The 16,154-nt window shown below is 45.4% G+C and overlaps 1 protein-coding gene and 1 pseudogene across 4 annotated transcripts in view; one reads left to right on the forward strand and one right to left on the reverse strand.

Annotated features, from left to right (window-relative positions):
* Window positions 1–5,272: 5,272 nt before the first annotated feature.
* Window positions 5,273–5,548, reverse strand: LOC309798692 (metallothionein-1-like; annotated as a pseudogene). Its single transcript has one exon. The product of its transcript is annotated as a metallothionein-1-like (transcript).
* Window positions 5,549–8,787: 3,239 nt separating this feature from the next.
* The window catches only part of SEC23IP (SEC23 interacting protein), a 46,678-nt gene continuing 39,311 nt past the window's right edge, over window positions 8,788–16,154 (forward strand). For all 3 annotated transcript variants that reach the window (XM_082601676.1, XM_082601675.1, XM_082601677.1), the window contains exons 1-2: window positions 8,788–9,014; window positions 14,253–14,785. In XM_082601676.1, coding sequence (XP_082457802.1) covers window positions 8,852–9,014; window positions 14,253–14,785 — 696 coding nt within the window. In that variant the 5' untranslated portion in view covers window positions 8,788–8,851. The remainder of the gene's footprint in view (window positions 9,015–14,252; window positions 14,786–16,154) is intronic.

Below are 16,154 nucleotides of genomic sequence, written 5' to 3' on the forward strand. Positions count from 1 at the left end.
TTAATTTATTTATTTGGTTGCACGGGGTCTTAGTTGTGGCAGGCAGGCTTCTTAGTTGTGGCATGCAAACTCTTAGTTGTGGCACGCATGTGGGATCTAGTTCCCTGACCAGGGATCGAACCTGGGCCCCCTGCATTGGGAGTGCAGAGTCTTCTTATCCACTGCACCACCAGGGCAGTCCATATAATTTAACTTTAGGAGGCTAGAGGGATGAGGATATATAGGATTCATATATGTGATAAGGACAAAGAAGACCAAAAAGAGCAAAATCCTCATCTTTCATCTGAGAAGTCAACACATAATGCAAAGGAGAAAAAAAGCAACAGAAGTGACATGTAATCGTGTTAATTTAAAAATATAGAAATACAGAAAGAATCAGCAGAAAGAATTGAATGTAGTTGCCTCAGGATGGGGTACAAGTTTCTTTTAAACATTTGCTTGTTTTCTATATACTTATCACAAATTCAGCCTCAGCTGCACTAAAATTTCCACCAGATCCTTAAAGCAATGATTTTGGTATTTGTATGCTGCCTTGTTCCCCGGCACCTAGAACAGTGTCTGACATCATAGATGCTCAATAAATATTTGCTGAATAGATAATGCACACTTTCCATCAATTGCCCAAATCTCCTCTCTAGATATTTAGAGACATCAGCTATTTTATATACTTTATTTTCTTGGACATCTTTCCCAAAGCCCTTTTTCCTATTCCAATCTGACCTTTGTTGCCTTCTACTTCTTAGGATCTTCTACCACCATTATCCTAACTCTTCTTTAGGATTCATCTGTTCCTTGAGACTTTGAAAAAAAGTCTGTTCTCTCCTTCCAGGGCTATATAAAATTTTCCCAGGGAAGAACTGCACTTCCTAGCTACAGAAGTGTAGCTGAGGTTGGTTGCCTGGCTAGGGACTACATTTCCCAGCCTTCTTTGATGCTAGGTAGGGCTGTGTGATTAGGTTTACCAAAGAAACATGAGGGAATGTGACATCTGGAACTTCCACTTCAATTTCTTAAACATTTGGCCCTGGATATGTTCTTTGCTCCTTCCTGATGGATAAGATGGTGATGACTAGAATGACCTAAAGTTAGCCTGGATTTTTATAGGAACATTGCATTCCGAGATCTCTTTCTTAACAGCTGCTAGCATTACTCTAAATAATACAAAAAGTATTATCAGAAGTGGTGTGCTGTCGTAACAAATAGAAAGTAATGTGGCTCTAGTTTAGTGGTTGGATAGTGGATGACAACAGGTGAAAGACAAATTGCCTCAGGCAATGAAGGAGATGATTTTATTCAGCCTGTTGCAATAGGGAGAACACGCGTTCAGGACATTTTTAAAGAAGAGGGGTAAAATTTGAGGTTTTATAAAACAAGAGAGTCATTGAGGATGGGTAGGGGTGAGTCTTATTTTGGAATGTGCAAGAGCAAGGTGGTCCTTTACAGTTAGCCCTTTCTTAGGATACAAAAGGGAGCAGGAATTTTTTTTTTTTTTTGCCTTGCCCCCATGACTTGCAGGATCTTAGTTCCCAGACCAGGGATCGAGCATGATGGGCCCCTGCAGTGAAAGCGCCAAGTCCTAACCACCGAACTGCCAGGGAATTCCCAAGGAGGAATTTCTTAACCATTCCTGTTTTCTGGGGAGTGAAGGAAACAAATAGGAAAGTTGGCACTCATCAACCAAGTCCTGACCTTTGTGAACCAATTGCTCTACTGTCAGAGGATACAGGTTCTATTGTTAAATATGGTCTGACCATTGTTTGTGTATTCAGTCTCTCAGATATACCTTGCAAGTCACGTATGTAATTTAAAAGTTAAAACAAACAAACAAACAAACAAACAGGGCTTCCCTGGTGGCGCAGTGGTTGAGAGTCCGCCTGCCGATGCAGGGGACGCGGGTTCGTGCCCCGGTCTGGGAAGATCCTACATGCCGTGGAGTGGCTGGACCCGTGAGCCATGGCCGCTGAGCCTGCGCGTCTGGAGCCTGTGCTCCGCAACAGGAGAGGCCACGGCAGTGAGAGGCTCGCGTACTGCAAAACAAACAAACAAACAAAAAGTAAAAAACAGGTAACACTAATTTTAATAAAATATTTAACCCAACATATAAAAATATTATAATTTGAACAAATAATCGATATGAAGACTATTGATCTTTTTTTCAAATTAATTCTTCAAAATCCGGAGTGTATTTTACACTTACAACACATCTCAATTCAGACAGCCACATTTCTAATGATTAACAGCCACAGGTGGCCACTGCTACCAGATTAGGCAGCACAGGAGAAACTGAGGCCTTCCAGGATTGGAAAAACCAATCAATTCAGTGTTCAAACCCTAGGAGGATTCACTCAAAGGTATTTTCAAGGATCCTTTAAGACTCCTCAGGTAAACTAGAGAATCTAGCCCTGTGGCAAAGATCAGATCAAGGTTGTAGCCTGGTTTCAGATGACCTCAAGTTAACCAACATTAGGCTGAGAGAAAAAAGAGCTCAGGTCAGACATGGAAGTTATTGGAAATAAAAAACCAGGAGAGGGGCTTCCCTGGTGGCACAGTGGTTGAGAGTCCACCTGCCGATGCAGGGGACATGGGTTCGTGCCCCGGTCCGGGAAGATCCCACATGCTGCGGAGCGGCTGGGCCCGTGAGCCATGGCCGCTGAGCCTGCGTGTCTGGAGCCTGTGCTCTGCAACGGGAGAGGCCACAACAGTGAGAGGCCTGTGAACCGAAAAACAAAAACAAAAACAAAAACAAAAAACAGGAGCCTGGCCTGAAAAAGTCTGCAACTGTTCAAGCCTGAAAGCAAGTCTCAGGCGCTAAACTCATACCAGCAGGAAGTAAATTGCCAAAGCTGTACAGCCCCCAAAGAGGACATGCTTCCCAGTGCTACTTCACATATGGCCTTGGATGACCATGGTCAAGGAGAAACCCCCAGAGGGCAAAGCCAGGGCCAGGAAGAACTGCGGATTGGTGAGTTATTTACAGAGGACCAAACCAAAGACAGTCAGGACTAACCACAAACATTCTCCACTGTCAGGGCAAGGAGTATTTTCAATTTATGCCTAGCAGGATTCAATCATTTCTATGGAACCATGATTACTGTGTTTTCCATGGGAGTCTCCATTGCAGTTACCCTGTTTTTGCTCCACAACTGTCTATTGGGTGTCTTATAGTTGTAGCTCCTGAGGAACCACGTCCAGACTCATTGGAAAGGGCTGAGCTGCCTAGAGATCCTGGACTTTTAAGCTGGATACAGTTGGTTACCACCCTTGGGGCATGAGTATGTTCTATTTGGGAATAAGGGTGGGTACATGATGGCCAGAGGGACAGATTGCCATGGCAATTGCCATTTGCCCACCAAAATCTTCTTCCTCGATAGTTACAGAATTGTAGTTATAATGTGGGTACCCAGGTGGGGAGTGTATTTTCCAGCTCTTCTTGCACCCAGAAGGAGTGCATTTTGTCGAAGTTCCCAATAGTGGAATGTGAACAAAAGTGATGTGTGCAACTTCTGTCTCACTTGTTAAGATGGGACATTTGTTCCTGAACTGCCCTGACCCCTTCGGACTTCGTTGGGTGGCAACAACTTGAGCAGCCTCAGAAGCCCCATGTTTAAGACAAAAGCTGGTCACCAACATGTACTTTTGTGTGAGTGAGACAAGAACATTTGTTTGAGTCCTTGCATTTTCGGGTCTGTTTGTTTGGGAATTTGCTTGAATTCCCCTGTACACCTGTGTTGGATATCATGTTACCTGCATCCCCCATAGGAAGACTTTCTTAGCCTTATTCTTTTACTTTTGGTGGAGCAAGTCCTTCATATTTTCTTAGAAAGTGTGCTTGAGAGGTAAATATTTTGGGACCTGAATTTCTTTGCATTTGACCTGTTTTTATCCTTCTGGAACCTTCAGGGATCTTTGTCTCCAATGCTCCAGTATGTATGTTTTCAACTATTGTGCTGGGTACCAATTAGAAAGTTGTATACTTCATTTCTGGGAATTAAAAAAAATTTTTTTTTCCTTGATAATTCCCTCCCCTGTACTTTCTGTCTCTCTTAGCAGAGCTCTTAAAATTCAGATATTGGATTTTCTTGCATGGCAATCTAATTTTCTTAGGTTTCTCTCCTAGCTTCCATTTGTTTGTCTTTTTGCTTTACTTTTTGAGAAATTTCCTCATACTTATTTTCCTTCTACTGACTTTCTTTTTCGTTCCCTAAATATTTCTTTTCTTTTCTTTCTTAAACATCACCCTGATCTTGTTTCTTGGTTGCAGATCCCTCTGAAGATATTATTATTATTTTTTTTTTTTTTTTTGCGGTACGCGGGCCTCTCACTGTTGTGGCCTCTCCTGTTGCGGAGCACAGGCTCCGGACGCGCAAGCTCAGCGGCTATGGCTCACGGGTCCAGCCACTCCGCGGCATGTGGGATCTTCCCGGACCGGGGCACGAACCCGTGTCCCCTGCATCGGCAGGTGGACTCTCAACCACTGCACCACCAGGGAAGCCCTGAAGATATTATTGATAGATTTTTGAAAGTTCTTGCCTTCCTGTGTCGGTAATTTCTTCTAAATTGCCATTTCCTGTTCCTTTTGTGGGTTTTGTTTGAATCACTATCTTCCAGGTTAAAGAATCTTCTTGAGTATGTGGTAATCGTATTTGAAGTGTGGGGACTACCTCCCACCTGTGCTTTTTCTGATCACACCTGTCAACCTGACTTGATGCCCAGCACATCACCTTGTACAGAAAGCAACACAAACCTTCCTCCAAAATAATGGCCATTTCTGACAGTGACAGAACACGAGGCTCTTTTCCCACAATTTCTGAATCACCTACACGTGAGCTGATGCCTCCTACATCTCATGTTAAACCTGGACTTCTTTCTTCAGTTTCAGAGCCATAAATCTAATGGCTAGGCATCTCCATTTTTAGGTTCCAGTTTGTCCTCCTGTTCCACTGTGTTCCCTGAATCAGAAATTAGCACACTTTCCCTTCAGTCACCTGTGTCTCATCCTCCTCGTTCACCTGCCTTGCCAGGTGGAGGTGAGTATGGAAGACAAGAGAGGGTGGCTGTCCCCTAGAGTGTGAACTGTCACGGCTAGGCCCGTTTGTCCACTCTTGTGTCCCCCGTGTCTGGCATAGGAGCAGGTTCACATAATAATATTTGCTGAATGAACATCTGAACAAAACAAAAAGTGTGGGGACTAAAAAGGTGATTGGGAGCTCAGAGCATATACATGGGTGTTGTTGGTTTTTTGTCTGGATGAGTTTATTTTCATACAAGTATTTCATGGAAATAGGAATGTAGCAAGCCGGTCAGGGTAGTAGGAAACAAATTTTAAGTGCAGATTCACGCATGTTGCTCTATTTACGCCTGGGAGCAGGCTTTCGCAACCTCGGGCGCAGCAGCTGCCCTCGTCCGAGGCCCCTTTGCAGACGCAGCCCTGGGCACACTTGGCACAGCTCACGGGGCAGCAGGGGCAGCAGCTTTTGCAGGAGGTGCATTTGTAGGAGCTACAATAGGCGCAGGAGCCACCAGTGGCTCAGGAGCACTTAGGGTCCATTGTGAGCTGAGCTGAGGCCAGAGGTCCAAATCAGTGACAAAGAAGAGGTTCCTGGGTTAGTGGAGGGTGTGTTCCTGGGGCTTGTTGATTGTGAGCTTAATTATGGGGTGATTCTGCTCTGGGCTGTCTCATTGGGAAACCTGGATTTAATTCTCTCCAGATCTTTTGTTCCCTGACCCCAACAAGATGCTTCTAATCTCCTGCCTAGAGGTTGAAGACCCAGCAGCTAGTGTTTTTGGAGCTGAGTGAAGAAATTGGGCCGGGTTTGTGGAACAGGGTGTTTTATTACTCAGTATGTACGTATTTGCTTAATCTTCCTTCTGTTTTACCCTCTCCAGAAGGGGAAAACTCAGCCTTTTTCTTTTTTCTTCTTTTTTTTTTTTTTTGCGGCACGCGGGCCTCTCACTGTTGTGGCCCCTCCCGTTGCGGAGCACAGGCTCCGGACGCGCAGGCTCAGCGGCCATGGCTCACGGGCCCAGCCGCTCCACGGCACATGGGATCTTCCTGGACCGGGGCACGAACCCGTGTCCCCTGCATCGGCAGGCGGACTCTCAACCACTGCGCCACCAGGGAAGCCCCAGACTTTTTCCTTTAAGGGGGATGGTCAATAGTCCAGTTACTGAGAGTGGGGGAGGGGATCTGTTTCTTAAACAGTTTTAACCAATCCTCCTAATTATAGGACCTCTCTCTTCCACTGGACTGCCACTTCCAGAGGTGCCTGAAGTTATCAGGTCCTAAATCTTTTGGTGATCCTGTGGTGGAAATAATGTTGCCTTTGAGCTTTCCCCATTACTGGTTTGCTAAATCATCTACTACTTGCCTATTTTTTTGGTGCCTTCCAAAATCTTGTTGCTGCCAAATCTTCTCCCATTTTCCTCATCCTTATGGGTTTATGCCTAAAAAAACCAAGCAAATCCATCTGTGTTTTCAACAGAGCTTCAGGAAGAAGAAAATGAAGATACAGCTGTTCAATCTGACACCTTTCCCCGGAAATTACTCCTATTTCTGTTCATTCCTACCCCAATCACTCTAATTTGAGCCACCGTCATTGTTCAGCTGGTCCACTGCAGCAGTCTGCCAACTGTTCTTTCTGCTCCCGAGGCTTGCTCTTTCCTTATCTATTTTATTACACTGAAGACAGAGTGAACTTTCTACAGAGCAAATGTTATTTCTCCACCTTCCTTTAAACCCTTCTTTCAGTCCCTTTTGCTCTTAACTTGTAAGGACCCTGTATCATCTGGCCTTGGTCTACTTTTCATTCTTATCTCCCAGCTTTCTCCTAGTTGCTCACTAGGCTCCAGCCATGCTGTAACCCATGTTTCTTTTAACATTTAAATATGGCATCTTAAGGTAACCCTACATACTGTAACTTTATCTGTAATTGTCTCTCACCACTTCTTCCCATCCCTCTCCTCCAAGCTTTTTCGGTTAACTTCTACTCATTGGCTTTCAGGTGTCAACTTTAATATCTCTTCTTCAGGAAAGCCTTTCATGTCACTCCAGACAAAGTAGGTCCTTTGTTGATGGTCTGATTGTTCTAAATACTTGCTATCCCTCCCCTAAAAGGGTTACACCTCCCTCTCCTGATGGTGTCAATATTCCACACAACACACTTTGAGAAATTCTACATTATTTTCATTACACTTTACTTTATTGTTATTATGTGTTTAGTTGTCTGTCTTCCTGACCAGACTGTAAGCACCAAGAAGGAAAGGTCCTGTGTCTATCTTGTATACCATGGTACCCCCAGTGTTTAGTATACTACTTCGACCACCCATAGTAATGACAAAGACCCCCTTGACCAAACTCTAGAATGCCTACCAACAGCTTAAGGCCATGTCCCCAGGATGAACCCTGTCCCCCTTAAAATGCCTGCCTGAGAAAGCTCGACACTGCCAGGAGAATTTATTTTTTCTTCCAACCCAAACCAGGTGATAGGCATATAGGCCCTGAACCTCCCTTAAAGCAGTTACTTTAGAAAGCTTGCGATTATAAATCCTTTCTCCACCCCTTTGGGATATAAATCTTTTGTCACCCAGAACTGCCTTCTCAAGGACCTGAGAGCTGTCTCCTCCCAGCCTGGTAGGTACCTTGCTCTAGCTTGTACCACTGCATGTCATAAAGATATGAGAAGTTAATTTCTGCTCCATATAAGTGCCAAGTAACAAACCCAGTCACATGGACCAACACCCCTTGGCACCCTTCAATGCCTTTGCCTTAGCACACGCCAGTCTAAAGTCTCCAGCCTTTTGTTTTGGGGAAGTTCAGTTCAGTTCACGACGAACCCACTTCCTTAACGCAATAAAAATCTATCCTTATTGCTTTAAACTAGTATCTGGCTTTGCTTTTGTTTTGTTTTGACAGTAAGCATACTAGTTGTTGAATTAATAAACAGATACTATATAGGTGTGAACAGCTGGGGGAGAGGGTAGTTTCATTATTTGAAAGCTTCTTTTGGGTTTCTTCTATCCCTCTCCCACCCTCCAAGAAGTTGATTATCTGTTTTTTCTTTCATAATCTCTAACTATGTGAAAGATGACAATTATATCCAAATTATCCATAGTGCATTTTAGGATTAAACTAGTCAGATTATTTTAGACAGGTGTAGAAAACTATTAAAAAAGTCACACACCTATTTTAAATGTCAATTCCCTGGTTTCTCTTTTAAACTTTTTTTTCTTCCCTTTGGCTTAACAACTTCAAAAGTTCTACCATTTCTATTTCTGGGCGAATGACAAGAGTTCAATTCAGTCCAAAACGACGTGGGCGGGTTAGATGCGGGTGCTTGGTTACAATTGGTGAGTTTGCCTAGACTTTAGCTGCAAATGGCCCACACACCTTTTCCTCCCGCTGTCTGCAGCTAGCACTCTGCTACCTGCGCCTGCGGGCTTTCGCTGTTCCTCCAAAATTTTATCTAGTTAGACGCTTTTGTGGGTACTTTTAGGAAGCCTAGAGAGCCCCCCGCAACCCGAGATTTTCAGTGCCGATTTGTACTTTGATTCACAACCACCAGCGTTCCCTCTCCCACGCTCCAACCCCAGCCGCGGCCTCCACCTCTGCTTCCCTTCCGGCCCCGGCAGTGACCGAGGGTGTCACGTGCTAGGACCCGGGCGTGAAGCCTGCGCCGCCATGTTGATTCCTGGCGGCCTCGTAGGAGAAGGCAGAGGGAGGCTGACCAGCCGTTCGGAGTTCCGGCCCTTGTGCGCAAGTGCGGAAGTGTGTTGGCCCCGACCGTGACGGGTTTCCGGCTGGTGGTTCCGCACCGGCCCCCAGTAGACGTGTAAGGGAAGGTGGGCCGCAGCCATGGCTGAGAGGAAACCTAACGGCGGCGGAAGCGCCGCTTCCACCTCCTCGTCGGGCACTAACTTACTTTTCTCCTCCTCGGCCACGGAGTTCAGCTTCAACGTGCCCTTTATCCCAGTCACCCAGGCTGCCGCTGCCTCGGCCTCCCTGCTCTTGCCCGGAGGTAGTAAGGAGATGAGGATCCGGTGGGGCAAGTGTGTGCGGGGAGGTGGGCGGGCGGTGGCGAGGGTCGGACGGGAGGTTTTCCTTGTGCCTGGACCCGACCCTCTGGTACCTTGCCAGGGCCATCAGTGGCCAGGTTTGAGTGGCCTGAGGACTTTGGGATGTTGGGGGCAGGGGCCAAGCTCTTCGTGGAAGGAACGGTTCCCAGTGCTGGACACTCCTGAACTGGCATTCCACAGATTTTTGTTGAACACCTCCTGGTGTGCCAGGTGCTTGCAGGGAATGCAAAAAAATTAGACAGTGCCATCTCCTCTCCTAGGATACTGTAGGATATCTCTTAGGATAGACACGTAATATTTGCAAAGTAGAGGTACAGAACGCAGTCATCTTTCAGGGCGGTGCATCATTTTCTCTAAGGAGCCCTTGCTTGTTCTCAAGTCCCTACTCCTGTGAGCACCTTAGCACTTTGTACATATCTTTATTATTGTCTAGGGAGATTGCTTTTTAACGATTACGTGGCATAACCCAGAGCTGGTGTTTAGGAGCACAGACTGTATTCCAGCCCTAGCCCTGCCAATAACTTGCTGTGTGACCTCAGGCATGTTACTTTACCTCTCTGTTCTTCATTTTCCATATGGGCTGTGATGAGAAGTGAACTGATTTTTGTAAAGCACTGAATATAGTGCCTGGCACATAGTGTTATATAAATGTTTGTGAAATAAACATGTCTGCCTCTCTATTTGGACTGTGGCCTTCTTGAAGTTTGCAGCTATAACTTATTTACCTTTTTATTTCTAGGATCTTGTTTAGTGCCTAGCACATAGGTCCTCAGTAAATGGTGAATATTTTCCTGTTGAATAATTTATTCTTGTTTGGAAGACTGAGGAAAGTTTCATGGAGAAGTGAAGAGGGGCAAATCGGACAATACATGATGGTTCCTCTTCCCTTGTGTAATGTTTCTTCTTGGTACTTATCACCACCTGATGTGTACAAATATTTATTTATCTTTAAATTTTTTTTAAATTTATTTTACTTTTTATTTTTGGCTGCATTGGGTCTTCGTTGCTGCGCGCGGGCTTTCTCTAGTTATGGTGAGTGGGGGCTACTCTTGGTTGTGGTGCACGGGCTTCTCATTGTTGTGGCTTCTCTTGTCGTGGAGCATGGACTCTAGGCGCACAGGCTTCAGTAGTTGTGGCACACGGGCTTAGTTGCTCCGTGGCATGTGAGATCTTCCCAGACCAGGGATCGAACCCTTGTCCCCTGCATTGGCAAGTGGATTCTTAACCACTGCGCCACCAGGGAAGTCCCATATTTGTTTATCTCATCCCACTAGCATGTAAGCTCCATGAGAGCAGGAACTTATGCCTAGAACAGTGTCTGGTACGCTGTAGACCTATTTTTCAATAGAAACTCGTTGAATGAATGAAAGGGTGGCAGTCAGGAATATGTATGTCTTGTTTTGATGGTGTGGCTGAAAGGTTCAGCATTGCCATTTTTGGTGGAGGATTAGCATGGCTGGAGCAGAATGCTTTGGGAGGTTGCAGGAATAAATAGGGCTGTACGTGGGGTTTTCATGTCATCCTCTGCTTCACAGATGTTTGGTTCACGCCCATCTTCCTTGCTATGTAATTTGCTTGTGTCTGTTACTGTCAGTAAATGCTAAACATCTTCACTGCCAAGTACAGGATAACTTACCTGTCTTGAAAACCATTGTTTCTTGGAGATGGTTTATTTTTTTCATAAGAAAATTAATACTTTTTAGAACTAAAATCCTGTAACACATATTTTTCTACCTTTAAACAAGATTTGATCCTTAGAAACCCATTCAGATCATTTCCAGAGACAAAAGGAGCACCTGTCACATTGGAAGCAACAGTTAAATCAAGTCAGTGAAAGAGACACATAGGAAGCAATTTCATTCCACAGACCTGGATTGAGCAGCTTCCGTTTGCCAGGCCCTGTTCCCGAGGCCCGGGAGACACAGAGGAGCAGATAGCAATGCCCTCAACGACTGCACAGTATATACAGACGCAGTGTACCCAGCTGTGTAAGGAACTGTGATACGGGTTTATGATGGCTGGAAAGAGGGATTGATAGGCTGCTGTGAGAGCTGTGGCTGTCAGGCTGGCTGACCAGGGAGAGGACATCCCTCGGGCCTTGAGGACCTCACAGAGGAGGCAGTTCTTGAGCTGAATATTGAAGGATACATAGAAATTAGGGAGTCTGGGGAGACAGACAGGTGAGAGTCTGGAGGTGTGAGAGGAACCTGCTGATTTGGTGGTAGGTGCTCACATCCTCTCTCCCTCCCCCTCTTTTTCCCTCTCGCCCCGTCCCTCCACCACCTGCACCCCTCCATGTGACTAGAGTGAATGCCAGGGTGTGCTTCAAGTGGTCAGCGGGGCCCAGATCACGAAGGGCCTCATACACCACACTGCGGAGTTTGTAGTTTACCCTGTGGGGTGTGGGGGGTGCCCTTGAAGGGTTCTGAACAAGACGGTGGGATTAGAGGTGTGTTTCAGAAAGACTGGAGTTTCCTGAGATTGCACCGGAGTGAAGCTGACCGTAGCAAGAGCGGCCGATCTGGAAGCCACTGCGAGTCAGGCAGGAGCCGGTGGCACTCTAGCCCTGGTCAGCCACACTGGGTGTGAAGAGCAGGGAACAGATATGAGAGATTTCTACACTGTCAAATTGTTGGGACTTAGTGACTCACGGGGGTCCAGGCTGTGCCGTGCAGAGTCCCCTTCTCTTCGTTCAGTTTCAGCCCCAAGACATAGCACCACCTGGCATATAATGGATACTGTGTACATATTTCTTTAATGAGGATCTGAATGATTAAATGAAGGGTGTGAGGGGGAGGGAGCAGTCTGAGAGAGGAGGTTTCTGATCTGAGTATCTGGATGGATGTTGGCAGACATCTGTTGAGGTTAGTGAGATGTGTAAAAGGGGGGACATGAAGGGGGACAGTTAAGATGACAAATTGAATTCAGGCTTACTAAGTCTGAGGTATATGTGGCTGAACCTGCCAAAAAAGTATTGAGGAGGCAGTTGGAAAATAGGTTCTGGGACACAGAAGATCAGTCTCAGTTTGAGACAGAGTTGGGAGTGTCACAAGTAGGTGCTCATGAAAGTTACGGGTCTTGATGCCAGATGTGTCTACATGTAATTAGAAAGTGCCCTTGAGGTGAGGCTGGCAGCTTGTTGAGATCAGTATTTTGTTTGTAATGAATGCTAATCAGAAAAAAGTCTCTTGGGTCAGGTTGATCCCAAGTTGTCTTAAAGGATGAAAGATACCACAGAGGTTTTTTCCTCTGCTTTTAGATGTTAAGCCATCAACTAAGAAGTCTGAGTCCAAGTGAGGTTCATGTGACTGAAAAGAGAGGGTAGGAATCGGAAATGTATCAGAAAAGTAGACCGATATAAGCAGACAGGGGGCCTTGTGCAGGAAGATATTTTTAGTTAACAAAGAAACAACTCAGACGAGTATTTTGAATACTGGAGTATCTCAGTTAGATTGATGTGTGTGAAATATAATGAGAGCAGCCTAAGAGCTGAAGGCCTCATTCAGCAAAGGTCAAGAAGGAGCTCAGAGCTTGAAAGGCCACCCTTTGGCAGGTCTCAAGGGCAGGGACCAGTGTGCCTGTGTGCTGGGAGAGGGTCCACCCTTCTGATCTGCTCTATGCCTCCAGCAGTGGGAGATAAGAGGGAATTGGAGATGAGAGGGAATGAGATGGGAGAAGGAAAAGATTAGGAAGAGGAAGATGATGTTAGAACCTAAGGCCTCCTAAAAGTTTCCTGAGGAAAGGTAGACTGGGCTTTTTTATTTCTGTTTATGTATGTATGTATGTATGTATGTATGGCTGAGTCAGGTCTTTGTTGTTGCACGCGGGCTTTCTCTAGTTGTGGTGAGTGCGGGCTACTTGTTGCAGTGCACGGGCTTCTCATTGCGGTGCCTTCTCTTGTCGCGGAGCACGGACTCTAGGCGTGCAGGCTTCAGTAGTTGGGGCTCGTGGGCTCTAGAGCGCAGGCTCAGTCGTTGTGGCGCACGGGCTTAGTTGCTCCGCGGCCTGTGGGATCTTCCCGGACCAGGGCTCGAACCCATGTCCCCTGCATTGGCAGACGGATTCTTAACCCCTGCACCACTAGGGAAGCCCAGACTGGACTTTCAAGGCCATGTGGAAGGAAAATGTTTTTATCACTATTTTACGACTTGGTAGCAGAAGAGAGGATAAATAGTTTGGTGCTAATAGTACCCACAGTGAAGATCAAGTTGGGCAAAGGGAAGTGAGGAGAACTTCCCTTAGTTAGAAAATGACTTTTCCAGTGATTTGGCATTCCCTAGTGACTATCTGGTTGTGATACTGTGTGGTTTTAGGGATGGCAATTAATGGTTGACCTACTTTGCCTCAGGAATACAAATACCACATGTTCACTTATATGATGAGTGCTTTGTAGGTAAGAGCCTGACACACCCCTTGTTGTCAACAGAGTTAATATCTGTACTTTAGTTTCTTGTCCTTACTGTAGAAATAAAGTTTTGTGTGTTTGGGTAGCAGAACAGTATTTGAATTGTTTTTTACCAGGAAAAACCAGTATTCAAAATAACATGTAAAACTAGGAGTATAGATTTTGTTTCCATTTTTTATTTATTTATTTATATTTATTTATTTATTTTTGCGGCCTCTCACTGTTGTGGCCTCTCCCGTTGCGGAGCACAGGCTCCGGACGCACAGGCTCAGCGGCCATGGCTCACGGGCCCAGCCGCTCCGCGGCACGTGGGATCCTCCCAGACCGGGGCATGAACCCCATGTCCCCTGCATCGGCAGGCGGATTCTCAACCACTGCGCCACCAGGGCAGCTCTTGTTTCCATTTTTTAAACCTTCTCCTATATACATATATGTCTACATAATTTATACATGTCTACAAAATAAATAGTATATAACTATTTATATTTATTTTAAAAGTGTGGAAAGGTATGTATCAAAATATTAACCGTGTTAACAGTGATTGTGTCTGGGAGGTGAGCTTATGAATGAGTTAGTATTTTTCCCTCTTGTTTCTTATTCATGTTTTCTAGTTATTTATTTCAAAGAAAAAGAAGTTTTTCATTATTGTCTTTACTGCAGAAATGTAAGTTTGAACAGCAAAATAAGAGGTATAATTGCTAGATCTGGGATACAGAGTCTTATCTACAGAGTGATGGCGTACCTTTAAACCATGTACCCTTCTGTTTCCTTTCAGAGGATTCCACAGATGTGGGTGAGGAGGACAGCTTCCTTGGTCAGACTTCTGCTCACACGTCTACCCCACAGACATTTAGTTACTTCTCTCAGGTATCAAGCAGTAGTGACCCTTTTGGGAATATTGGACAGTCACCGTTAGCAACTGCGGCAACATCGGCTGGACAGTCAGCATTCTCCAAGCCCCCAGCTGCTCTCCCTTTTACAACCGGATCCCAAGATACGTCGAATGCATTTTCACCATCCATTTCGAAGGCTCGGTATGGTGCTCCACCTGCTTCTCAAATGGGAGTAAATACTTACCTGCCTTCTCAGCCTAGTAGTGTCCCTCCTTCAGAGTTTGGGAGCCCACCCCAAGGGGCGCCCCAACAAGGGTACAATCCATATCGCCACACAGCTGTAAGCAGCAGGGCTGATCCTTATATTGCACCCGCACAGCTGCAGCAGTGCCGAACACCGGCCCACCCTACCCATCCCCCGCCCCCGGGACCCCCTGTTCAGATGCACCAGACGCCTCCAGGATCCTTGCCGTCGGTATGGAAACGTGTCTTTATATCCTAATTATTCACTGTAATCTTTAATCTCTCCCATCTTAACCTATGGTTTTGAAAACACTGTGCTTTTCATAATACGACATTATTTTCAGAGGGTATGTTTTCGTAAGCTACATGCTTTCAAGTAAACAATCTTTTAAAGATAGCTCATTGAAGGGTTCATATTGTAGTTTATATTATCTGTTTATGGAAGTAGTAATCGATTTTAATGAGTTAACCGTATGCCAATATTTCCAGAGTTAATGTAAGATACCAATAACAAATGTCATCTAGGGACGTGTGAGAGTCGGAGCAATTTTGTTTTTTTTTTTTTTTTTCTTTTTGCGGTACGCGGGCCTCTCACTGTTGTGGCCTCTCCCGTTGCGGAGCACACGCTCCAGACGCGCAGGCTCAGCGGCCATGGCTCACGGGCCCAGCCGCTCTGCGGCATGTGGGATCCTCCTGGACCGGGGCACGAACCCGTGTCCCCTGTATTGGCAGCTAGATTCTTTTTTTTGGCGGTACGCGGGCCTCTCACTGTTGTGGCCTCTCCCGTTGCGGAGCACAGGCTCCGGATGCGCAGGCCCAGCGGCCATGGCTCACGGGCCCAGCCGCTCCGCGGCATGTGGGATCTTCCCGGACCGGGGCACGAACCCGTGTTCCCTGCATCGGCAGGCGGACTCTCAACCACTGCGCCACCAGGGAGGCCCTAAACAATCTTTTAAAGATAGCTCATTGAATGGTTCATATTTTAGTTTATATTATCTATTTATGGAAGTAGTAATTGATTTTAATGAGTTAACCGTATGCCAATATTTCCAGATTTAATGTAAGATACCAATAACAAACGTCATCTAGGGACGTGTGAGAGTCGGAGCAGTTATTAACACACTGCCAGCTTCTCATTTTTTAATTATACTACTCAATCAAAACACTCAATTAGTGGGACTAAAATTGATTACGCCAATAATTTATTTTATTTACATTTATGGAGTTTGGATCTAGACAGTCAAACTCTGTCTCAGGGGTAAATTTTGCATTGGGTAAATTTTATGAAATTCCTTTATGCCTTTTTTCCCCACTCATTATTCAACTGACTTCCAAAGGGAAGTGAACTGAATAAAAAAAAAAAGGGAAATGACTGAAAGGAAGAATTAAGAACCCAGCACAGTGTGGCAGAGATAATAGTATTGCAATCAGAGTGTAACCTGACTTCTCTCTTGGGGATAGAGAATGGGTTCCATTTTACCATCTAATTTAAATCTTACCAATACACAAACTCTTGGTAATGTTGGATTTCAGCATATTGGAAAGTAACCAGATTTGTAGCATGTAATGTAAGTTAGTATACTTTGTTTGCTGATGAAATT

This window comes from Mesoplodon mirus (assembly GCF_964341445.2).
Source record: "Mesoplodon mirus genome assembly, chromosome: 2".
Taxonomy (NCBI): Eukaryota; Metazoa; Chordata; class Mammalia; order Artiodactyla; family Ziphiidae; genus Mesoplodon; species Mesoplodon mirus.